This window comes from Gorilla gorilla, chromosome 4 (genome assembly GCF_029281585.2).
Source record: "Gorilla gorilla gorilla isolate KB3781 chromosome 4, NHGRI_mGorGor1-v2.1_pri, whole genome shotgun sequence".
Taxonomy (NCBI): Eukaryota; Metazoa; Chordata; class Mammalia; order Primates; family Hominidae; genus Gorilla; species Gorilla gorilla.
The window spans coordinates 62566644-62591568 of record NC_073228.2 but is presented as its reverse complement, the minus strand read 5'-3'; the positions used below and the strand labels follow the sequence as shown (position 1 = coordinate 62591568).

Sequence of the window (24925 nt, the reverse complement as noted above, 5' to 3'; positions counted from 1 at the left end):
GTATTTGACTCTTCAGCCATCCGGTACACTGTCTGTCTCTGGTTTACACCTGCTGTCTCTGTGTCAGCACTCATTTCCACTTTAGCCCATTGACTTCTTCCCTCACAACACTACTGAACTTGCTGTCAATAGGCACATCAGTGATCTCCTGCATGCCAAGTCTCAAGGACATTTTTCTTCATGTTGTTTGGCTGCTGCTCTGCCTGACTTGATATTATAGTCTCCTTTCCTTGAAACCCTAGGCTACTGTGGCACTACACTTTACTGATTCTCCACTTACCTTTCTTACTTCTCTTTTGTTTTTTTCCTGAGTCTCTCCAGATGTGGCCTAGGAATCCTTTTAAACACAGTGCTCCAGGCAGAAATTAGTTGGAGTTAGTTCACAAGATGCAATTTATTTGCCATCCACCCTTGCATTTCAGCTCCATTATTTGTCCTTGACATGCTTGTCTATAAAAACACTTTCTCCTTCCCAGAGATGGCAACTAACAATACCTAGCAAAGAGAAATGGGAATTTCATTCACAATGTCATAGGGAAAGCAATTGGTAAAATTATTTTACTGCCAAGGATAATAAGATTAGAGAGTTGAAGAAAGAGGCATGAATTCTGAAATTGTATAGAACCATCTAAAAGGTAAAGCTGAGGAGTTTTATCCATACTTACAGGCTGTGACTGTTTTCATAGAAGTACTCTCTGATTTATGGGCATGTCATTGATTACAACTAGAATTGCAGATTGTGCACATTAAACACATCAGCTTAAAAATCCTTGACATTTTAAAAATAGCTTTGGCAGAGTTTTAGAGTAGTCATGATATTTAAAATATTATCTTAATTTGTTGGTTTCCTAGAGTATATTTTCATTTAATCATATGTATGATAAGAACATACAGACTTCTTGCTGGGGGCATTGGCTCATGCCTGTAAAGCCTGTAATCTCCGCTACTCAGGAGGCTGAGTTGGAGGATTGCTTGAGGCCAAGACTTGAGATTGGCCTGGGCAACATAGCAAGACTCTGTCTCTGAAATAATAATAATAATAAAAATACTAAGTGTATTTCTTGGTTTCTAGGGTTAATTTTTTTTCATCTTCCTCTCATTAATTTACCACTTTTATCTGACTAAGATACCTTAAGTTTCTTTATTCCTTGGATTGATAGTATAGTGAAATGATTAGGGCAGGGTTTTGAAACCAGAGAGTCCTGGGTTCAAATCCTGGTGTGGACTCTATCTTTTTGGGGTAAGGACCTTTAAATTCTCTGACTTTCCAGTGTCTTTTAAATGGGTAAAATAACCCTTACTTTATGGAATGTTGCAACGATGAAAGAGGATGTATGTAAAATGTTAACCTATTACAGAGCTTGATATGTAGTAGACGAATTCTAAAATTACATTGAGCCATTTTGCCTATAGTGGTGTTAGAATAGAAAAGTATACTCATACATTAGAATTGTGCACCTAGAGCTAAGTGATTCCAGCCCTGTGGAACCCGTCAATGCCAGAATGGCATGTAGGACTAGATAGATGAATGTCACACCTGACCCTGATTGTCTATTAAAACTCAATGTATGGCCAGATGCAGTGGCTCACGCCTGTAATTCCCACGCTTTAGGAGGCCGAGGCAGGCGGATCACTTGAAGTCAGGAGTTCAAGACCACCTGGCCAACATGGTGAAACCCCATCTCTACCAAAAATACAAAAATAAGCCAGGTGTGGTGGCAGGCGCCTATAATCCCAGCTACACAGGAGGCTGAGGCAGGAGAATTGCTTGAACCTGGCAGGCAGAAGTTGCAGTGAGCTGAGATCGCGTTACTCCATGCCAGCATGGGTGACAGAGCAATACTCCATCTCCAAAAAAAAAAAAAAAAAATCAATTTATTTTTAAATTACTCTTATTAGTCATGTCTTATTATATATCAGTATAATGAACATTTTATTTATTCAAATCCTTTTTTTTTTAGATGGAGATAATAAAATTTCAGTTGCATTCCACCTGTTTCTTCACGTGCATATCCGGATGCACATGTAATTTGTTGGTACCAGTTTTGGTTGTTTTAACGAGCATTTGTTGAGCATCTATGATGTGGAAAGTATTGTGCTGGGTGCTGGAGATAGAGAAGTTGAGTAAAGCATAGTGGCATCATCCCTGTCCTCAGTGAGCTCAGCCAGGTGGGGTGGGGAGCAGAAAAGAAATGTGAATCGGTAGTTCCAGTGCAAAGTAATAAGTGCTTTATTATGATATGCAAAGGTTTGTGCATACCCTAGAGGAGCACATGAAAGGGAGTCATTACTCTGCTGAAGCTTCTGAAAGGGCTTTAGAGAAGTCAAACATCTGATCTGGTTCTTGAGGAATGAGTAGGTGTTCTCCAAGTAGAGATAGAAAAAGATTGAAAAGTTGAAACTCAGACCTCATGACCATGCCTTTGTCTTCTCTTCTTAAATCCGTATCATTCCTCATACATTATTAAATGGATCTACTTTGAAACGTCATGCATTTACTCATAGTCCAAACCCTCTCCCAGGTTATAGGCCTCACTCTTGCACCTGAAGAGGACACACTGGGCAAAAGAAAGTGAGCAGTGGTGGTGCTCTGAAGGTCACCGGGGTCAGCCGAGGCTGCCATTCTTTTTCCTCATAAATCAGATTTACTGAGGTAGAATTTACTTACAGTAAAAATGTATCCATTTTAAGTTTACAGTTTGGTACGTTTTAACAAATATATAGACTCTTTTAACCGCCACCACAGTAAGACAGAGAACATTTCTATCACCCCAAAAAAGTTCCTTATGCCCCTTTGGAGTCAGTCCCCATCCCTCAGTCCCGGGCAGCTGCTTACTGGCTTTCTATCACTATAGATTAGTTTTACCTTTTCCAGCATTTTATACAAATGAATTCATACAGTCTGCACTTATTTCACCTAGCATAGTGTTTCTAAGACTTATTCTTTTTCTTAAATGTCAGTAATTGATTTCCTTCAATAGCAGAATAACTTCCATTGTATGATATACCACGATTTTATCCATTCAACCATTGTTGCACAGTTGGGTTATTTTCAGTTTTTGGCTATTAAAAACAAAATTATTATGAACATTCATAAACAAAACTTTGTGTGGTCACATGTTCTCATTCCTCTTTTTTTTTTTTTTTTTTTTTTGAGACGGAGTCTCATTCTGTTACCCAGGCTGGAGTGCAGTGGCGCAATCTTGGCTCACTGCAACCTCCACCTCCTGGGTTCATGACATTCTCCTGCCTCAGCCTCCCAAGTAGCTGGGACTACAGGCGCATGCCACCACGCCCAGCTAATTTTTTGTATTATTAGTAGAGACGGGGTTTCACCGTGTTAGCCAGGATGGTCTTGATCTCCTGACCTCGTGATCCACCCGCCTTGGCCTCCCAAAGTGCTGGGATTACAGGCGTGAGCCACTGTACCCGGCCGTTCTCATTCCTCTTGAGTAAATACTAGGAGTTGTATTGTTGAGTTGTATGGTAAGGATGTGTTCCAATTTATAAGAAAGTGTCAAACTTTTCCAAAGTGGTTATACCATTTTTGCATTCCTGTCAGTCGTGTGTGAGAGTTCAAATTGCTTTAAGCCCTTGCCAACACGCCTTTCTATTGTAACCATTTTAGTAGAAGTGTAATGGTTTTTATTGTGGTTTTGATTTGTATTTCTCTAAGGACTGGTGATGTTAAGCCTTCCTTCAAGTGCTTATTAACCATTCACGTATCTTCTTTTTTATTATTCACAACTCACAGGTTATTGTGACATTTGTATATCTTCTTTAGTAAGGGGGTCTGTTCAAGTCTTTTTGCCTTTTGTTGTGGGCCTTTTTCTATTGTGTTATAAGGGTTCTTCGTGTACTCTGGATGTAAGTCCTTTGTCAGATAAAGGTTTTGCAAGTATTTTCTCTGAGCCTGTGACTTCCTTTTCTTTTCATCTGGTGACTTTCAAAAGAGCCGAGGTTTTTAATTTTGATGAAATCTGGTTGATCAGTTTTTTCTTTCTGATTCATGTATTTTGGGCCTATTTAAGAAATCTTGGCTGTCCTAAGGTTACAAATTTTTTTCTTTTGTTTTCTTTCAGGAGTTTTAGTTTTAGCTTTTTTGTTTGTTTGTTTTTAAACCTGCAGCCAGCATCATACAGTTTTAGCTTTAACATTAGGTTTATAATCCACTTTGGCTTCACTTTTGTGTGTGGTGTAAGTTAAGGGTCAGGATTCATTTTTTTTTAAACACATGTATATTCCATTGTTTCAGTACCATTTGTTGAAAAGACTCTTTTCCTCTGTTTAATCTTTTCAAAGATGTTGACATCTTTCTAGAGAATTAATTGGACACTTGCTAGTTTATTTCTGAACTTTGTTCTGTTCCGTTGACCTACAGATCCATCCTTAGGCTAGTTGTACTCTGTTTACTGTAGCTTTATAATAAGTTTTGAAATGAGGTAGTGTATAAGTCTCCTAACTTTATCATGTATCTTCAAAGTTATTTTGACTCCTCTGGGTCCTATGCACTTCCATATAAATTTTAATATCAGATTGTTTAAAAGCCTGCTGAAATTTCAAATAAGAGTATATTGAATCTAGAGATCCATTTGGAGAGAATTGACATCTTAACAACTGTAAATCTTCCAATCCAGGAACAAGGTCTTATATGAAAATATACAAAGAACTCTTAAAATTCAACAATTTTAAAGTGGAAAAAAGATCTGAACAGCCATCTTAACCAAGGAAGATATACAGACAATAAATTAAGCATGTGAAGATACTTAATGTAATTAAGTATCATTAGGGTACTGCAAAGTAAAACAACAGTAAGATACCACTGCACAACTGTTAGAATGGCTAAATTCCAAAACACTGACAACATTAGAAGGAACAATGAAGGAAGTGGAGTAACAGGAACTCTCACTCATTGCTGGTGTGAATGCAAAATGGTACAGCGACATTGGAAGACACTTAACGCAGTTTTGTTTTCTTTTTCTTTTCTTTTTTCCGAGACAGAGTCTAGCTGTGTCGCCCAGGCTGGAGTGCAGTGGCGCGATCTCGGCTCACTGCATCCTCCGCCTCCCGGGTTTAAGCAGTTTTCTGCCTCAGTCTCCCAAGTAGCTGGGATTACAGGTGCATGCCACCACACCCGGCTAATTTTTGTACTTTTAGTAGAGACGGGGTTTCACCATCCTGGCCAGGCTGGTCTTGAACTCCTGACCTCGTGATCCACCCGCCTTGGCCTCCCAAAGTTCTGGGATTATAGGCATGAGCCACCATGCCGAGCCTGGCAGTTTTCTTAAAAAGCTAAATATGGTCTTACCATACATTCTAGCAGTCATGCTCCTAGTGATTTACCTAAATGAGTTGAAAACTTACATTTACACAAAAACCTGTGCATGAATGTTTTACAGCAGCTTTATTCATAATTGCCAAAAGTTGGAAGCAGTCAAGATGTCCTTAAGTGAATGGATAAGCAAATGGTGGTACATCCATGCAATGGAATATTATTCAGTCATACAAAGTAATAAGCCTTTAAGCCTGGAAAAGACACGGGGGAACTTTAAATGCATAAAAGCAGCCAGTCTGTGAAGGCTACATACTGTATAATTTTAACTATATAACATTTTGGACAAAGAAAACTATAGAGACAGTAAAAAGATCAGCAATTCTCAGGGGTTGAGGATGGGAAATGGAGGAAAAATGAATAGGTGAAGCACAGGATACTTAGGGCAGTAAAACTCTTCTGTATGATACTGCAAGGATGGATCCATGACAAAACCCCTACCACCGTGCAATGCAAAGAGTCAACTCTAAAGCATGGTGTTTAGTTAGTAATTTATCAGTATTGGGTGATCAGTTGTAACACATGTGGCACACTAAGGCAAGAGGTAATCACAGGTGGAGGAGAACAGGTGTATATTGTGTACTTTCTACTGAATATTTCTATATGTCTAAAATTGTTCTAGCAATAATTCTATTCATTTTTTAAAAAGGAAAAAGTGATTTTCTAGGATCTCACTGCTAATGACTCAGCTTTTATTTTTTTATTTTCTCCTTGAACTGAGCAGGAATCTGTCAGGTGCTTCACTTTCTGTCTCCCAGTAACTTGCTGTGATTATGAAAATGTTTGTGCTAAACAACCCATGAACAAAGCAAATAAAGATATTCCTTCATCTACCCAGACTGAAAGGAATTATGCCACCATATCAGTGTTAATGGAAGAGAGGTTACAGCTGGTTTCCACTTTCATCTTTGTTTTCCTGTATTTTCCAAATGTTCTCTGTAAAATAAAAAGCTCTTAGCACTAAAACAGTATATATGTATTCTACTGCAGCTTAATTGTATTCAGTTAACATAATTGAAGAGATTAAATAAGAAACGTAGAAATAAGTAAGACGTAGATCTTAAGGATCTCTCTGGTTAACTGTAAGTGAAAGACTATCTCACCACAATGCTTAATGTAAATGGTCTGATTGGTTAGTGACAACCTCATCAATTATTGCAGCATGCAAAGGGATTGATTTTTAAATTTTTATTTATTATTCATTATTATGTACTTGCTTATTTGCTTTCTCATTTAGTTGCTTATTTATTTGCGCTTATTACTTTCCTACCATTTTAAAAGAGGAAGATACTATCTAAGTGATTTTGCCAAGTTCTTACATTTTGTTGGTTTATATTGCTTTAAGATACATGCTTGAAATCACATGTTTGGGTAAGGCTTGTCTGGTTTTAGGACAGATAAAATGGGGGAATTGTAAGGAGAGTTTATAGGCTTTAAAAGGCCATGCCGTAGCAGGTCCTGCAGAGCAAAAGAGGAGAGAGAAAAAGAGAATGAGTTACATGGGCCCACTGTATGTTATAGCTGACTGCTGATGGCATCAGAGGTACTTTCAAAAGACAGGAAACTCACAGTTGCTCTAATATGAGATACCGATGATATTGGGAAACATTCTTCAGTGCACAGACGCGTGGCATCCTGAAAAAAAATCAATGTTTTACCTTCCTCCCTGCTGAGCTTCATTTCACAATAGAGAACTATCATTATAAGCCCCCAAAATGTACCTGTTCAGTTTTTCATCTGTGAACAACACTGATTTCAATTAAATCCAAAATAGATAAAAAAAAAAAAAAAAAAAAGAAATCACATGTTTGCTCTTGAAATGTGTGCCTTTTGTAGTGTGTGTGTTGGGGGAAATAAGTTATTTTTTAAAAAGAGAATTATTTAAATATGGCTTTAGTGATTCCTCAGCACGATAACTGGTGATGAAATGTAGCTTATTGTTTTCAGCTAGTTTAAATTGGTCTTGAGACAAATGGAAATTTGTTTCTTAATTACAGGCTCTAGATGACTTTATAGAACATCTCTGGGCTATTATCAAGTACTTGCTTAAGAAGGATAATTCCACTTGAATTATATATTTTATACGCCAAAGGAAAATAAGTTTAAATTTAATTTTAACCAGATGATGCCATCTGCATGGAGTCACTCTGTTGTCGTGTCCACACGTCCAGGATATGTTTAATGAATGGTGTTTGTTTACTTTATTTGGTCTTAGCCAAATGAGTAAAGACCTGGAGACTGGGTAATTTGAGAAGACATTTAGGAATCACTGGCTTTTCTCTGTTGGTGCCACCATATAAGCTAAGGATGACAGTGGGTAGGGAATGTGTGTGGAATTCCTGTGTGATTCACTGTAACTGTGGTGTGCTAAATGCATGGTTAAGCTAGTGTCAGCATCGTCTTCCTGTAAGTTAAAGATCCCTTCTGTGAGCAGGACTCCTGCGTACTCATGTATATTTTGAAATATGCTTTACAGGATATTTTAGGACTTAATAAAAGAAAGATGACTGATGTGTAAGGGGACTTAAAAGGAAGAAAAACCCCTTCTTCTGTAGGGTAGCATATTTGGGATTATAATTTTCGTTTTCTTTAGGTTGGTTTCATTTAACTTTTTTTGTTTTTTTTTTTTTTTTGAGTCGGGGTCGTGCTCTGTCGCCCAGGCTGGAGTGCAATGGCACAATATTGGCTCACTGCAACTTGCGCCTCCCGCGTTCAAGGAATTCTCCTGCCTCGGCCTCCTGAGTAGCTGGGATTACAGGCGCCCGCCACCACGCCCGTCTAATTTTTGTATTTTTAGTAGGGACAAGGTTTCACTATGTTGGCCAGGCTGGTCTCGAGCTCCTGACCTCAGGTGATCCACCTGCCTCAACCTCGCAAAGTGCTGGAATTACAGGTGTGAGCCACCACACCTGGCCGGTTGGTTTCATTTTCAAGTGAATCCAGCAAACACTCTTTTCTTTGACTTGTAGTTCCAGTATTGCTGTAAAATTACTGTAATTTGAGGATAGTTGTCAATCTCAAATATATAAAATGACCAATTTCAGTGACCATTTATCCTTTTACGAAAACCTATTCTATGAAAATCCAATTTTGTGCAAAAAGTGGGAAATAAGTGGGGGCGTAAGTGTTTGCTTTATGAGACTTTATTTGATTCATGTAAATAGAAAATGGTTTCATTACATGTAAAATGTGATTTAAATTGGTCAAAATGTCATTTTCGGAAAGTATACCTAAGATGTATGTACTCATTACATAATAAGTACTAAAATTGGGTCTCATTACATAGAACAAGGATTCTATCTGTGTGCCACAAACAACTTCAAAGAATTTTCTTTATATGTAATGACACAGAAAGTTGTTCCTTAGCGTCCATTTCAACTCCAGTTCCTCAGGAACATTGAATACAAATTATAATGAGTTTATTTTCCAACTAAAGTGTAGTAGTTAGGCTAGTTTAGTTCTGACCTCTATGGTTGAGAACAGATACAAGAGAATTATAGAAAGCAGATAGTGGAAATGATAAAGTGTACCTGGCTGGCTTTCTGACGATTTGTGTGAAGTGCTTGGCTTTGTAATTTTATATTTCTTTCTAGGCTGATACATTGAGTTTATTTAGTTAGAAGTGTATTTCCACAGACTGATTATCTGTTTTTTTAAATGCTGCTTCACAGTTGTATACCACTTAAGGTATGTAGCTTTGTAGCCAATCTAAATTGGAATTGGGTTTTTGTTATTGTCATTTGGTACATTGGTCACTTTATAAATGTTTAACTTTTTGTTTTGAGTTAATTATAGATTAGCATGCAGTTTTAAGAAATAATAGAGAGAGGCCGGGTGTGGTGGCTTATGCCTATGATTCCAGTTACTTGGGAGGCTGAGGCAGGAGGATTGCTTGAAGCCCAGAGTTCAAAGATGTAGTGAGCTGTGATGGTGCCACGGCACTCCAGCCTGGGTGACAGTGAGACCCCATCTCTACAAAGAAAAATAATAATAATAATACAAAGAAATCTCATGTACAGGCCTACCAAATTTTGTGTTTTGCTTTATTGCACTTTGCAGATACTATTTTTTACAAACTGAAGGTTGGTGGCAACCCTGTGTCAAGCAAGTCTTGCAGTGCCGTTTTTCTAACAGCATATGCTCACTTCATGTCTCTGTGTTACATTTCAGTAACAGTATTTTAGATGTTTTCATTATTATCATATCTGTTATAGCGATCAGTGATCTTTGATGTTACTCTTGTAATTGCTTACAACCTCACTGATAGAAGAGGGTGAACTTAATAAATGTTGTGTATGTGTGGGGGTTTTTTTGTTTTGTTTTGAGACAGGGTCTTTCTCAGTTGCCCCCAGGCTGGAGTGCAGTGGCATGATCTCAGCCCACTGCAACCTCCACCTTGTGGGCTCAAGCGATCCTTCTACCTCAGCCTCCTGAGTAGATGGGACTACAGGTGCACACCACTGTACTCAGATATCTTAAAATTGTTTGTATAGACGAGGTCTCATTATATTGGCCAAGCTAGTCTCAAACACCTGGGGACTCAAGTAATCCTCCCACCTCGGCCTCCCAAAGTGCTAGGATTCCAGGCATGAGCCACCGTGCCCGGCCAGTTGTGTGTGTTCTGACTGTGTCATCCACCATCCATTCCCAACTCACTCCTTCTCCGCAGGCCCCTCTCTATTACCTGACACAGAACAGTATTGAAATTAGGCTAATTAATGACTTTGCAGTAGCTTGTAAATATTCAAGTGAAAGGAAGAGTTGCACAACTCTTTCAATCAAAAGGCAGAAACCACTACCTTTAGTGAAGAAAGCATACCGAAAGCCAATCTAAGCTGAAAACTAGGCCTCTTGTGCCCGTTAGCCAAGTTGTGAAAGCAAAGGAAAAGTTCTTGAAGGAAATTAAAAGTGCCACTCCAGTGAATACACAAATGATAAGAAAGCAAAACAGCCCTATTGCTGATATGGAGAAAATTTTAATGGTCTGGTTAGAAGATCAAACCACCCACAACATTCCCTTAGCCTAAGCCTAATCCAGAGCAAGGCTCTCTTCAGCTTTATGAAGATTGAGAGAGGTGAGGAAGCTGCTGAAGAAAGGTTTGAAGTTAACAGAGGTTGGTTCATGGGGTTTAAGGAAAGAAGCCATCTCTATAATATAGAAGTGCAAGGTTGAAGCAGGAAGTGCTGGTGTAGAAGCCGCAGCAAGTTACCCAGAAGATCTGGCTAAGATCATTGATAAAGGTGGCTCCACTAAGCAACAGATGTTTAGTGTAGAATAAACAGCCTTTTGTTAGAAGAAGATGCCATTTAGGACTTTCCTTCTAGAGACGAGAAGTCAGTGCCTGGCTTCAAAGCTTCAAAGGACAGCTGACTGTCTTCTTAGGTGCTGATACAGCTGGTGACTTTAAATTGAAGCCATTGTGTTATTTACCATTCCAGAAATTCTAGAGCCCTTAACAGTTATGCTCAATCTACCCTGCCTGTGCTCTCTAAATTGAATAACAAAGCCTGGAAGACAGCACATCTGTTTACCACATGGTTTGCTGAATATTTTAAGCCCACTCTGGAGACCTACTGCTCAGAAAAAAAAGAATTATTTCAAAATATTAGTACTCTTTGACAGTGCACCTCTGATGGAGATGTACAAGGAGAGGAGTGCTGTTTTCATGCCAGCCGACACAGCATTCATTCTGAAGCCTGTGGTTCAAGGAGTGATTTTGACTTTTAAGTCTTATTATTTAAGAAATACATTTTGTAAGGCTAAAGCTGCCATAGATAGTTATTCTTCTGATGGATCTGTGCAAAGTAAATTGAAAGCCTTCTGGAAAGGAGTCACCATTCTAGATGCCATTAAGAACATTCATGAGGAGGTCAAAATATCAACATTAACAGGAATTTGGAAGAAATTGATTTCAACCGTCATGAATAACTTTGAGGGGTTCAAGCCTTCAGTGGAGAAAATAACTGCGGATGTGGCAGAACTAGCAAGAGAACTAGAATTAGAAGTGGAGCCTGAGCCGGGCATGGTGGCTCATGCCTGTAATCCTGTAATCCCAGCGCTTTGGAAAGCCAAGAGGAGCGGATCACCCGAGGTGAGGAGTTTGAGACCAGCCCAGCCAACATAGTGAAACCCCAACTCTACTAAAAATACAAAAATTAGCTGGATGTGGTGGTGCACACTTGTAATCCCCGCTACTCGGGAGGTTGAGGCAGAAGAATCACTTGAACCCAGGAGGCGAAGGCTGCAGTGAGCCAAGATTATGCCATTGCACTCCAGCCAGGGCGACACAGCAAGACTCTGTCTCAAAAAAAAAAAAAAAAAAGGTTAGAAAGCGGAGCCTGAAGATGTGACTGAATTGTGCAGCAATCTTATCTCATGATAAAACGTAAACAGGTGAGGAGTTGATTTTAACAGATAAGCAAAAGAAGTGGTTTCTTGAGATGGATTCTACTCGTGAAGACGCTGTAAACATTGTTGAAATGACAAAGGATTCAGAAGAGTGTATAAACTTAGTTGATAAAAGCAGCAGAGGGGTTTGAGAGGATTGACTCCAATTTTGAAACAAGCTCTACTGGGGGCAAAATGCTACCAAATAGCATCTTATGGTACAGAGAAATCTCTCAAGGCCCCAGTTTTTCCTAAGTGAAGAGAATTTTAGAATCAATCTCATAGATTTGTTGGGAGGATGAAGTTATGTTTTAACTTACTTGTTTAGTAAGACATTTAGGATAGGACATGGCTCATAGTAAGCTCTCTGTGAGTATTAGCTATCATTATTCTTAACAAAATTAGTAAATTAATAGATTGTTTGCTCTTTTTTACTTTATTTAGTAGTTTATTTCATTTATTTTATCTTCATTAAGGCTGCTGGCACAAAACTAGTTTGTTGATTTGGGCAATATAAATCTTTATGTTCATATTATACTTCCTAGATTTTGGAATATCTTATGTTTATGCTCTTTAATGTGCTAAGTGGCCCTGATGAAGACAGTCAGCCAAACCATTATATTGAAGAAGGAGGTATTAACCCAAGTTAACCCCCTTTTTTGTGACCTTGTGGCCACTTCACCAGATGCCTTTTGGCATGTGTCTTGTCTATCTCCATTGTAAGATCTTGGCATGTTAGTGCCATATCTTTGTAGCCACTTTCTGACCCAGTGCCCTTCAGGGGTGCTTCTATACATGTTTGTTAGAACAGTAAGTGCATAGTTAATAATCATAGATTTCATCAGAATAGTGAGTTTATCCGGAAATTTATATCAATTTTCTGCTTAGATTTACAATGTGTAGTTATTGAGAAACTAATAGCAAAAAATACTTGACACTTACTGTGTGCCAGGTACTGATCCAATCACTATACAAACCCCTTTATTTGAAAAAGTAGGTTTTATTATCCTTGCTAGTCTACAGATGAGAAAACTGGGGCATGGAGAAACTTGCCTTGTGTCAAATAACTAATAAGTGGTAGATTCAGCATTTAAATAGCCACAGTCTGTCTTTCACTACCGTCTTTGTAATTTTTGAAATTTTTAATAACAGGATTTATATATGGTATTTATGACTTTTTTTTTTCCTGAGACGGAGTCTAGCTTGTCGCCCAGGCTGGAGTGCAGTGGCGCAATCTCGGCTCACTGCAACCTCCACCTCCTGGGTTCAAGCGATTCTCCTGCCTCAGCCTCCCGAGTAGCTGGGATTACAGGTGCCCGCCACCATGCCCAGCTAATTTTTGTATTTTTTAGAAGAGATGGGGTTTCACTGTGTTGGGCAGGCTGGTCAAGAACTCCTGACCTCATGATCCACCTGCCTCGGCCTCCCAAAGTGTTGGGATTACAGGTGTGAGCCACCGTGCCCAGCTAAATTTTGTATTTTTTAGTAGAGATGGGGTTTCACTGTATTGGCCAGGCTGGTCAAGAACTTCTGACCTCATGATCCACCTGCCTTGGCCTCCCAAAGTGCTGGGATTACAGGCATGAGGCACAGCACCCGGCCGGTATTTATGACTTTTTAAAGCTCATTTGTTCCCTAATATATGCAATAACTTAGATTACCTAGTCCACTAATTTATAATCAAACCTTGACTTCGGAGCATGAACTTAGAAATTCTTTTGGAAATAAGTAGTTGGAAAAATACATGCAGATATTTATTTGAGTGCCTACTGTGTACTTTATGCCAAGTGGATACAGATGTCTGGAAGTTTGTTTTCCTACTTCTGCTGTAAAGCTGGCCCTTTTCCAAACTTTACCTATTCATTTCTCCCTAAAATGGCTTTGTTTCTTTCTTTCCAATGTGTGCTGCATAAAGGCAGACAATTTACAGATAAAAGGTGTATTTGGTTCCTTAAGATTCTTGAATTCTAAAGTTTAGTAAGCTGAAATTTTAGTTAAAAAAAAGCCTGTTTCCCAAAAAAGAAATAAACATTAAGATGTAAATATTTACTACTTATAGACATCAGAATTATATTTGCCTATCCTGTCTCAACAAGTTTGTTCTGATTCTTAAGTTCTGAATAGATGATAGTGACAACTTTGAGCTATTTAAAGACAAAGTTCATTTCTTTATGCTGTCATTAAAACTGTTCTGACTCTAATTGTCAGGTATCTCTGTGGAAAAAATAGATTTAAGCTAATGAAAGTGAGATGGAAATTATTTGTTTGCAATTTTTTTGAGACAGAGTCTTGCTCTATGGCCCAGGCTGGAGTGCAGTGGCACGATGATTTTGGCTCACTGCAACCTATGCCTCCCGGGTTCAAGCAGTTCTCGTGCCTCAGCCTGCCGAGTAGCTGGGACTACAGGCACACATTAGCATACCCAGCTAATTTTTGTATTTTTGGTAGAGACAGAGTTTCGCCATGTTGGCTAGGCTGGTCTCGAACTCCTGGCCTCAAGTGATCCGCCTGCGTTGGCCTCCCAAAGTGCTGGGATTACCGGCGTGAGCCACCGTGCCTGGTCGTAAGATGGAAATTATATATATTGTATGCGAATGAAATTAAATTTATTTCGAAATCCAGGCCAGCCACAGTGGTTCACATCTGTAATCTCAGAGCTTTGGGAGGCCGAGGTGGGCAGATTACCTGAGGTCAGGAGTTCGAGACCACCCTGGCCAACATGGCGAAACCTCATCTCTAGTAAAAATACAAAAATTAGCCAGGCATGGTGGTGGGTGCGTGTATTCGCAGCTATTTGGGAAGCTGAGGCAGGAGAATAGCTTGAACCTAGGAGGCGGAGGCTGCAGTGAGTTGAGATTACACTACTGCACTCCAGCCCAGGTGACAGAGCGAGACCCTGTCTTAAAAAAGAAAAAAATTAGAGCCCAGAATTTTCTCCAGATGCTTTCAAAAAGCTAGACATTCTGTATACATAAATGACTAAAAAGTTTATAGATGTAGAAAAATTAATACAGGTTTTACATGTGCATTTAGTAAATTCAGAATTTGAATTTTTCTTTTTATTTGCAGCTCAGATCGTCTGATAGAAGAGACAATAAGGTAGGAATAAGTTTTTGTTTTGCTTTGTTGGTTTTTGTTTGCACGTAAATTTAATGAACAGTGTTACAGCTGTTTTAGAATTAAAGAAAAAACATTTTAATGAACAGATCAAAGTTCGTTTATCCTCCTTAAAGATGAAATTTTTACTATGTCCTTCCCTTACAAGAGACGTTTGACACCCAAAGTAACGTTTCCATAGTTACTTTAATTAAGCTGTTTTACTTAGGTTAATTTTTCCAATTAATTTATACTTAATATTTTCAATCTCAGTCTTTTTATTCCCACTTTTTAAAGCAAAGTGATTTAAAGCATAATTTGATAAATAACTTTATGCCATTCATATAGACTTTGCTGTTATAGCACCTGCAGAAAATCTACTGCAGTAATAGTTCATAGTATCTGTAATAACATTGAACTAGTTTCTTGCTTAAGTTAAGGGACATTTATTTCTTGTTTTGAACTGCTTAGCTTTCTAGGTTTGATGAATTTTAAAATATCTATTTTATGACAGTAAAAAAGTACATTAACTAGGTCTCTGTGCTCTAGAATTCACCAATGTGTAAAGCATTGGTTTTCAGGAAAGGTAAATCAAAGTACATGACAATAACAAACATTTGTATTTTTTTTTTTAGATGGAGTTTCACTCTTGTTGCCCGGGCTAGAGTGCAGTGGTGCCATCTCGGCTCACTGCAACCTCTGCCTCCTGGGTTCAAGTGATTCTCCTGCCTCAGGCTCCTGAGTAGCTGGGATTTCAGGTGTGTCCCACCATGCCTGGCTAATTTTTTGTAATTTTAGTAGTGACAGGGTTTCATCATGTTGGCCAGTCTGGTCCCAAACTCCTGACCTCAGGTGATCTGCCCACCTTGGCCTCCTAAAGTGCAGAGATTACAGGTGTGAGCCACTGCGCCCAGCTACATTTGTGTTCTTACCATGGATATTGGACCTGTGCTAAAAGTACTTTGCATGCATTATTTTATTTGATTTTCTCAATAACCCATTAGATAGACACAAATCATTAGGAACTATCTCCAAAACAAAAAAGAAATTAAGTAATTTGCCTGTGGTCACATGACTAGTAAATAGTATTAAGGATGCAGATCCTGATTCAGTCTTAGTCCAACTCTAGAAACAGAGCTCTATTTAAACCACTGCTATATTTACCACATTGCAGAAAGAATACAAGGTTTTGGGTCTGATTTGGTTTGGAACCTGCCTGTGCTGTTTATTAGATCTTAGATTTCTGTTCTTTAGATAATTAACTTCTTGGAACTTTCATTTTCTTATCTGTTTAAAAATATAGTATTGATGATAATACTTATCTGTAAGACTGTTAAGGATAATGTGAGGAAAATGCCTGATCTAATACTAGGTAATCTGTAAATGGTAGCTATATTATTAATACCAATCCTTTCTTTTTTTAGCTTTTTATTTGGATATCATTTCAGATTTCAGAAAAATTTCAGTAGTGAAAAGAAGTCCTATATACCCTTTACCCAACTTCTACAAAGTTTAACATACATTGATGCTCTTTACTCCTAAATATTTCAGTGTTCGTTTCCTAAATATCTGTTTCTTTTGTATGGCTTCATGGATTCTTTATTCAATGGATTGCAATATTTTCCATCATTAATCATCTTAATACATTTTAATCTTTTATAACAGTAAGCCATGATTGTCTTGAATTTTTGTTTAAATTGTATGTGCTGAGCCTTCCACCTGAAGAAAGTTTTCACAGAATTTCCTAATGTTGACTGAAGTTTCTTCCTTGTAACTTTTTCCTTTTCATCAGCACATGAGATCTGATCACATTTTGCCAGGAATTCTTTACTTAAAGTTTCCCAATCATCCTTTTTCTTTTTTCCTTTATTTCCCTTTCTTTCTGCCTGCTCTTCTAGGGCCAGGCTGCCTTAATTAAGCTTTCACTTTAGAACTGGCCTATTTAAGGGCTGGTAATATGAGTATAAAAACTTGGGGTACCTCATAGGGCAAAAAAGAAATTAAAAGGAACAATTGAGAACCATTGAATTGTTACTATTATTTTGCTAGTTAGAAAACATGTTATTAGGTCTTTATTTCAGTATTTTCCCTTGTTTCAAAATATGATAGGCATTACAAGAAAAGTTTCACTGAGTATAAAGCTAGTTATGATTTCTTATGAAGAATATAAAGTTTGTGTCAAATAGTATTTTTGCATATTCCATATGGAAAAATTTACCTTTTCCTTTTAGAGATACATTTTAAAACTATGTGAGCAACTGAATATAGACTTTGACATCAACTTATTGAAAAGAACTAGCATTTTTAATATTTATAAATTCATTTCTAACCTTTAAATGTATGACTTGTATTATCTGTTGTTGAAAAAAAGGTGACTGAGTTCAGTTCACAGAGCAGGTAACAGGTAAGAAAGTTGAAGTTGCTGTAAGCATATCAATGATTTATCATTTTAAAAGCATTATATATTATTTAGAGCTTATATTTTGCTTCTAAATATTTGACCCTTGAAATAACAGCCTAGATTTCATTCTGCTTGACTCTGAGTCATGAAATGAGATGAGAAAGTATGTCTAGATATACTTTGTGGTACTGGAAATCATGCATCTTCAACAAGTTAACATAATGTATGATGATGATATCTATTCCCCAAGGAATACAAAGTGCTTTGCAGAAATTATTTTTTAACCTCTGTCCACTTGTGAGTCAAAGTCTACAGGAAATGGTGATAGTTCCAGTTTGAAAAACAGAAGCAGGCCCAGCATGGTGGCTCACACCTATGATCCTAACACTTTGGGAGGCTGAGGCGGGAGGACTGCTTGAGGCCAGAAACTCGAGTCAGCCAGAGCAACATAGTGAGACCCCATCTTTACAAAATTGTTTCTAAAAAGCTAGGCATGGTGGTGCACATCTGTAAGCCAACCACTTGGAAGGCTGAGGCAGGAGGAGCACTTGCACCCATGAGGTCAAGGCTGCCATGATGGTGCTACTGCAGCCGCACCTGCATGGCACAGTGAGGCCCTGTCTCAAAAAAATAATAATATATCATTCAAAGATTGATATATGGGCCAGCATAGGTTTGAAAGCTGTTACTTTATACAAGACCATAGTATCTACTTGCAATACCTTGTAAACTTTTCTACAAAACAACCACATTTTCAATGTATCATATTTTGTCATAATCTCTCAAACTGAAAAATTATGAATAAGAACTAAATGATGCAAAGGAAGTTGTTTGTTAAGCTCTTCTTGTGTTCCTTTCATTTGGGGATCAAAAATTCAGTGTATTGTGTGGTTGACATCGCTCCCTCCTTCTGCTCTAATCTTGACTGGTGATTTTCTACACCTCCAACATTGTTCTGGTCCTAGATGTCCTTCCTCCATTATCCTAAAATAATTTCCTCTATTGGATTACCTACTTCTTGGGATTAGTGCCTTCCACTTTCTTACTTTATTCCCTTATTATGCTGAACCATGTCCTTAGTAACTTCCTGAGAAAGAACAGGAGGTAAATTGTTTTGGACTACCCACATCCAAAAAGTCTTTATTCTGCTTGTATTCTTGATTCATTATTTAACTTAACCAAGATAGAATTCTGAGTTGGAAATAATTTTGAAATTTTTAAAGGCATTGTTTCCAGTATTGCTTCTAAAGTCCAGGCTGGCATGCTTCTAAAGTCCACAGTGGCATGCGTCTTTTCCAGTCCAATGCTCTGGGCATTGAGTGAACTCTTACAATCTGGAAACTCATCTTCAGTTCTTGGAAATTATCTTAACGTTCTTTATCATTTTCTTCCCTCTTCTTTCTCTGTTGTTTCATGCAAAAAAATATTAAAAAGGTTATGTGTTGGGCCTTCTGAATTGATCCTTTCTTACCTTCTCTCTGTTTCTGTTGATCTTTTTGTTTAACATTGTGGGAGATGTACTGAATTTCTCCTTCCAATTCTTCTATTACATTTTTATATCAGCTCTTCATTTAATTTACATGAGCTCTTTCGTGAGAGACAGATACACACATTTATGTGTATGTTTTGTGGATGTAATAATCTTTTATCTCTCTGAAAACATTAAATGTAATTTTATTTTAGAGTTTCTTGAGCTTCCTTTATTGCCCTGTTTGCTCAGCCTCACTTTTCTGTTTGCTGGGTGGTTTATTTGAACTCTGCCTTTCATGTTACCTCCTCACACATCTAGTGATTATTGGCTGTTCCTTCATATTTAAGGGTGTGACTCCAAAAGAGGATGAGCTTCCAATCACTCATTGCTGTTACCCAGGCTGGAGTGCAGTGACATGATCATGGCTTACTGCAGCCTTGACCTTCTGGGCTCAAGCAATCTTCCCACCTCAGCATTCTGAATACCTGGTACTACTGGCACACACCACCATGCCCAGCTAATTTTTTTTTTTTTTTTAAATTTTTCTGTAGACATGGTGTTTCTCCATGTTGTGAAAAGAATGTGTGTTGGGAAACTCATCCTGTGAGCATAGGGTGGTGACACTTGTTGAGTGTTAGGCCTCACCATGCCTGATCAGGCGGACCTGGCTGTTGCACTGGGGACTTCAAATTGCCAGACCTCTATGTCTCTTCTCCTGAGCTAGGTCTTCTACTGGACTAGGGGCAGCCACCTAGCTGCATGCGTTAGGAAGGGCAATTTTGGGGTATGGCAACTCCTTGTACAAATTTCTACAAATCTCCATTTTTAACCCTACTCCACTGTTCTGCCCTCAGAGAGAGTGATCCCTTCCATTCTTGAGCATTTCTGAGATCTGTGGAAAACTTTTTAAAATCATTGCTTGAGTCATAATTTTATTGAGGTGCATCACAGTGGTGGATTTGGAGCTGCTAATGTGTTTTTTTGTTTGTTTTAGTTTTACCCAATTACATTTCTTTATTCTGAAATGTCATTTCAAAAGACCAGACCATAATATCTCCACATGAACAGATATTTTTCTAGAATAGGCCTAAAAGTATTGGGAAGATGGGATTGTCAGCATTAAAACACATAGGAAATCAGGACCCTGGAAGAACTGTAATATTCTCTAGGACTTTTCATTTTCTAAATTTGCAGAGATACTGCCTGTGATTTCAGTTGAAAGTGATCCAAGTCCTAGTATGTCCATGTTAATTGTGTGTGTAGCTTCAAATGTTATTTAACGTTTCTTAATCAAGTGGAATTTTTCTAATGTTCTTTTCATTTTTCTTTTATTAGACACTTGTATATTGTATATTATACAAGTACAGTGTTCTTATTGTAACAACTTAAATAATACTAAAATGGATAAAGAAAAAGTCAGCCGGGTGCAGTGGCTCACGCCTGTAATCCCAGCACTTTGGGAGGCTGAGGCGGGCGGATCACGAGGGCAGGAGATCGAGACCATCCTGGCTAACACGGTGAAACCCCATCTCTACTAAAAATACAAAAAATTAGCTGGGCGTGGTGGCGGGCGCCTGTAGTCCCAGCTACTCAGGAGGCTGAGGCAGGAGAATGGCATGAACCTGGGAGGCGGAGGTTGCAGTGAGCCAAGATCGCACCACTGTACTCCAGCCTGGGTGACAGAGCAAGACTCCGTCTCAAACAAAAAAAAAAAAAAGAAAAAGAAAAAGTCAGTCTCCTGGTAGTACCCCTCCATTCTTAACCCCTGAAGCAACCTGTGTTAACTGACAGTTGTGTATCCTTCTGATACCTTTTTCACTGTCATACAGACATCCCCAAAGATGTTTGTTTCTGTAATTATTAGAGAATTCATATTCTATACATTCTGTGGCTTGCTTTAATCACTCAATATGTTATAAACATCCCTTCAAGTTAATAGAAATACTAACTTTGTTTTGTTCTGTTTGAGACCGCGTCTTGTGTTGTCACCCAAGCTGGAGTGCAGTGGCGCGATCTCAGCTCACTGCAACCTCTCTCTCCTGGGCTTCAAGTGATTCTTCACCCTCAGCCTCCCAGTAGCTGGGATTACAGGCGCTCACCACCACGCCTGGCTAATTTTTGTATTTTTAGTAGAGAAGAGGTTTCATCATGTTGGCCAGGCTGGTCTTGAACTCCTTGGCCCCAAGTGATCCACCTGCCTTGGCTTCCCAAAGTGCTGGGATTACAGGCATGAGCCACCGCGCCTAGCCCTAACTCATTTTTTTAAATACCCAAATACTATGTAATCACTGCCTGTGATTTAAGTTGAAAGTGATCTAAATCCTAGCATGTCCATGTTAATTTTGTGTGTGTGTGTAGCTTCAGATGTTATTAACATTTCTTAATCACTCAGGTGGGATTTTTCTAATGTTCTTTTCATTTTTCTTTATTAGATATTTATATATTATCGAAGTACATTTGTATATTATCAAAATGTTCTTATTGTAACAACTTAACTAATACTAAAATGGATAAAGGAAAAGTCAATCTCCTGGTAGTACCCCTCCATTCTTAACCTCTGAAGTAACTTGTGTTAAGTGACAATTGTGTATCTTACTGATATACAACTTTTTCACTGTCATACAAACATCCCCAAGGATGTTTGTTTCTGAAAATATTACAGCATTCATATTCTGCACATTCCGTAGCTTGCTTTAATCACTCAATATGTTATAAACATCCCTTCATGTTAATAGAAATAATACTAACTCATCCTTTTTAATAACCAAATACTATTTCATAGTATGATTATATCATAATCTATTATACCATTCAAATGTTACTTCCAGTTTTGGGGGATTTTTTTTTTTTTGGTCTTTTTGCTGTTGTTGTTCATTTTTTACTATTCCAAAAATGCTTCAACAAATATTCTTTTACAGATTGAATGTTGCTTATCCAAAATACTTGGGACCAGAAGTCTTGGGGATTTCTGATTTTGAGATTAGGGATGTTCAACCTGTATATACCTCCTTACACACTTTTGTTTCTCTTTTGCCATCTCAAATCTTGAAATTCAAGTTTTGATTCATGTGTCATTTGTTTAGAATACTCCTTCTAGCATTTCCCTTCAATAAGATACATGGTGGTTTACTCTGTGAGACCTTACCTGGCCAAAAATGTGTTCACTCAGCTCCCAGATAGATCCAGCTATGAGAGCCTCTTAAGCAATGGCATATCAGGCAGTGATGCATCCATCACTGGGCTCCTCCCTTAGGGGCGGGGCATCACACCAGCTACAAGACTATCGGCTCTCTGCTTGTCATCTTTCTGGCTGCATGTAGCAGTCCTTTCCCAGCTTCAGTGCCTGGGAGCAATTTCACTGCAACCCCTGTGTATGCAGATCCATAGTCTTCCACTGTCTGGGTTCCTCAGGAAGCAAGGAAGCCCTAGGTCTTTGCCTCAAGCTTGAAGAAAAATCTAAGCTTCCCTGCTGTCAGTTCCCTGGTTCTCTGTTCACTTGAGAGAGTATAGCCCTCTACCTGGCTTTCTTCCCTGGAGATCTCAAGGGAACTTGGGGCCTCAGATGGACCCTCCTTAGTGTGTCTGCTTTTATTCTTGTGCTACTCCATAGAGGAAATGGACCAAAGGTCAAGTCAGGAATTTATACTCTCACCATCATCTTCCCCAAATCTCAATCTCTTGATTTTTTTTAAAAAATAGATATTTTCAAAATTGCTCAACAGCATTTCATTTTCTGTTGCTATTTATAATGTCAACATGCAAAGCACTCCTCTGAGTGTTACATATCAAAGTGGATACTGACCCTGCCCTCTAGGGCTCTAATGTCCAGAGAGATAAGACTGTGGGAAATGAATAATCCTGGAAGTGATAGCAAAATGATACTAACTTAGGGCCAAGCTTGGTGGCTCACACCTATAACTCCAGCACTCTGGGAGGCGGAGGTAGGAGGATGGCTTGAGCCCAGGAGTTTGAGACCAGCCTGGGCAACATAGGGAGACCCCATCTCTAGAAATAATTTAAAAATTAGAAAAAAAAAATTAGCCAGGCATGATGGCACATGCCTGCAGTCCCAGCTACTCAGGAGGCTGAGGTGGGAGGATTGCTTGAGCCCAGGAAGTCAAGGCTGCAATAACCACAGTCACACCACTGGGCTCCAGCCTGGGTGACAGAGCAGGAACCTGTCCCCCAACCCCCAACCCCCCCCCCCCAAAAAAAGGATATTATCTCAGAGATCTTTTAAACAGGACATCAAGGTAGTCACAGGGAAGAGATTGTGTTCTACAAAAAGTGACTTTCTCTTTTCTCTTTAATCTTTTCTTTTTTTTGAGACAGGGTCTCGCTCCATTATTCAGGCTGGAGTGCAGTGGCTCCATCACAGCTCGCTGTAGCCTCCCCCTCCTGGGCTCAACTGATCCTCTCACCTCAGCCTCCCGAGTAGCTGGGACTACAGGCACACATGTCTAGCTAATTTTTTATTTTGGTAGAGTTGGGATTTCACCACATTTCCCAGGATGGTCTTGAACTTTTGAGCTCAAGTGATCCTCCCACCTCAGTCTTCCAAATTCGGTGCTGGGATTACAGACGTGAGCCACCACACCCAGCTGTTTTAGCCACGTTTAATGAGTCTGTGACCTTTGTCAGCCATCATGGAAACCCAGCATAATGTTGCACGCATGCCTAGTTGGTTCTCAAGTAGAATTTTGGAACATAATCTCTTCATAAATTAAGGGCTGGTTGTGTATTCATATTTTATGATATTTTATATTTCTTTTCTATTTGTATAATTATAATTCCCTTTCATCAGTTTTTCCTGATTAAAGATATTTTAGTAGCTGGCTTCTTTTTGAACTCTTTTTAAACTTTTTAAAGTTTTTAAACTTTAAATTTTAAGAAGCTTTTGTAATATGTGATTTGTCTGTTTATGCCTTATTTTGTTATTTTGAAGCAAACATAGGAAGTGGCTTACTGCCTTCTATAAAAAGATATCAGAGAACAGTGGAGTCATTTGGAAAAAGCACAGTGGTAAAGTGGCTTCGGAAGTGATTTTTTCCCCTTATTTTCTGGCACAGTGCTTTCTAAGATGATGTTGCTCACTGTAGTTTTCTTTCACTTTTAAAGGCATGATGGTTCCAGGCAGGATAACCTTAAATGGTGATTTGTCATCTCTTTTTCCCCTTGCAGCATTGCTATGGCAACAAAAGAAAATATGACTTCACAGAGAGGAATGTTGAAGTCAATTCACAGCAAAATGAACACTTTGGCCAGTATCCTTTTTGAATGTTCGCAGTCTGTGTTTTGAGGGTAGAGGGGAGAAGTGTCTGTGTGTGCTTTTATAGGGGGCAGGTTGCCATCATCAGTAGCAGTAGAGCCCATCAGTAATTGCATAAAATGAATATACTGTGCATTCCTACTTTGTGAAAGTTTATGCTCTTTAGTACCGTTCCTAAAAGACTGCACCTCAGAAGTTTCTTACTACTACTAGATGTAGAAGAAAAAAATTATAAATGTGAATTTAAAAATTATTCACCAATTTCTTCTACATTTTGGAAAGCTTTTAAATTCATGTTAGAACTCCACACTATACATTATTCTTAACCTAAACATGATAAATTATATGCCTTTGTTGTTTTTCCCATTTAGAGATAAGTCAGTGGCAGATGCTTGGAAGGGGGAAGGAAGGAGACAGCCACCCGTGCAGATGAGCTATAGCTACTGATGGAGTTTGTAACTCTATGCACAGGCTGAATTCTGGGATACATTCTCCACTTGTTTGTTGTAACCTCTACTTTAAAATGTTTCAGTTTTCTGTTTTAAATTAGGATTATTAATACTTCCCAGAAACCCACTAGGGAACCAGAAAAGCCTGGCACTCTGAGTCATTTCATTCAGCGAACCTCTGAAAAGACAAGCCTTCTAGGCAAAAAGCTTTCCTCCCCAACTGCCAAAGGGGGAGGAACCTAGAATTTTCAAAAGCTGAGTATCTTGTAGTCCTAGATAATTTGAGTTCACTTTTAGTTTGATATGTCTTTGCCTAAGGAAAAGACTCTCCTGATGTGTGCTGTTATTCTCCAGTCCACTGTGAATTTTGTTCTTGCCTTGTCACCCTAAGTATAAAACCACATGCCCAAAATCACATTTTAGATAGGGCTATAAAATTTACAGAGTGCTGTTATATACATTATCTCATTTTACTAAACTATGAACTCAATTGCCAGCCAGAAAAGCTGATTAGTGAAT

General features: G+C 38.6%; 1 protein-coding gene across 6 annotated transcripts in view; it reads left to right on the top strand.

Moving 5' to 3' along the window:
• GOSR1 (golgi SNAP receptor complex member 1) overlaps window positions 1-24925 on the top strand; it is a 50907-nt gene that overhangs the window by 19056 nt on the left and 6926 nt on the right. For all 6 annotated transcript variants that reach the window (XM_019028356.3, XM_004041984.4, XM_019028357.3 and 3 more), the window contains exons 7-8: window positions 14790-14819; window positions 23870-23952. In XM_019028356.3, coding sequence (XP_018883901.3) covers window positions 14790-14819; window positions 23870-23952 — 113 coding nt within the window. The remainder of the gene's footprint in view (window positions 1-14789; window positions 14820-23869; window positions 23953-24925) is intronic.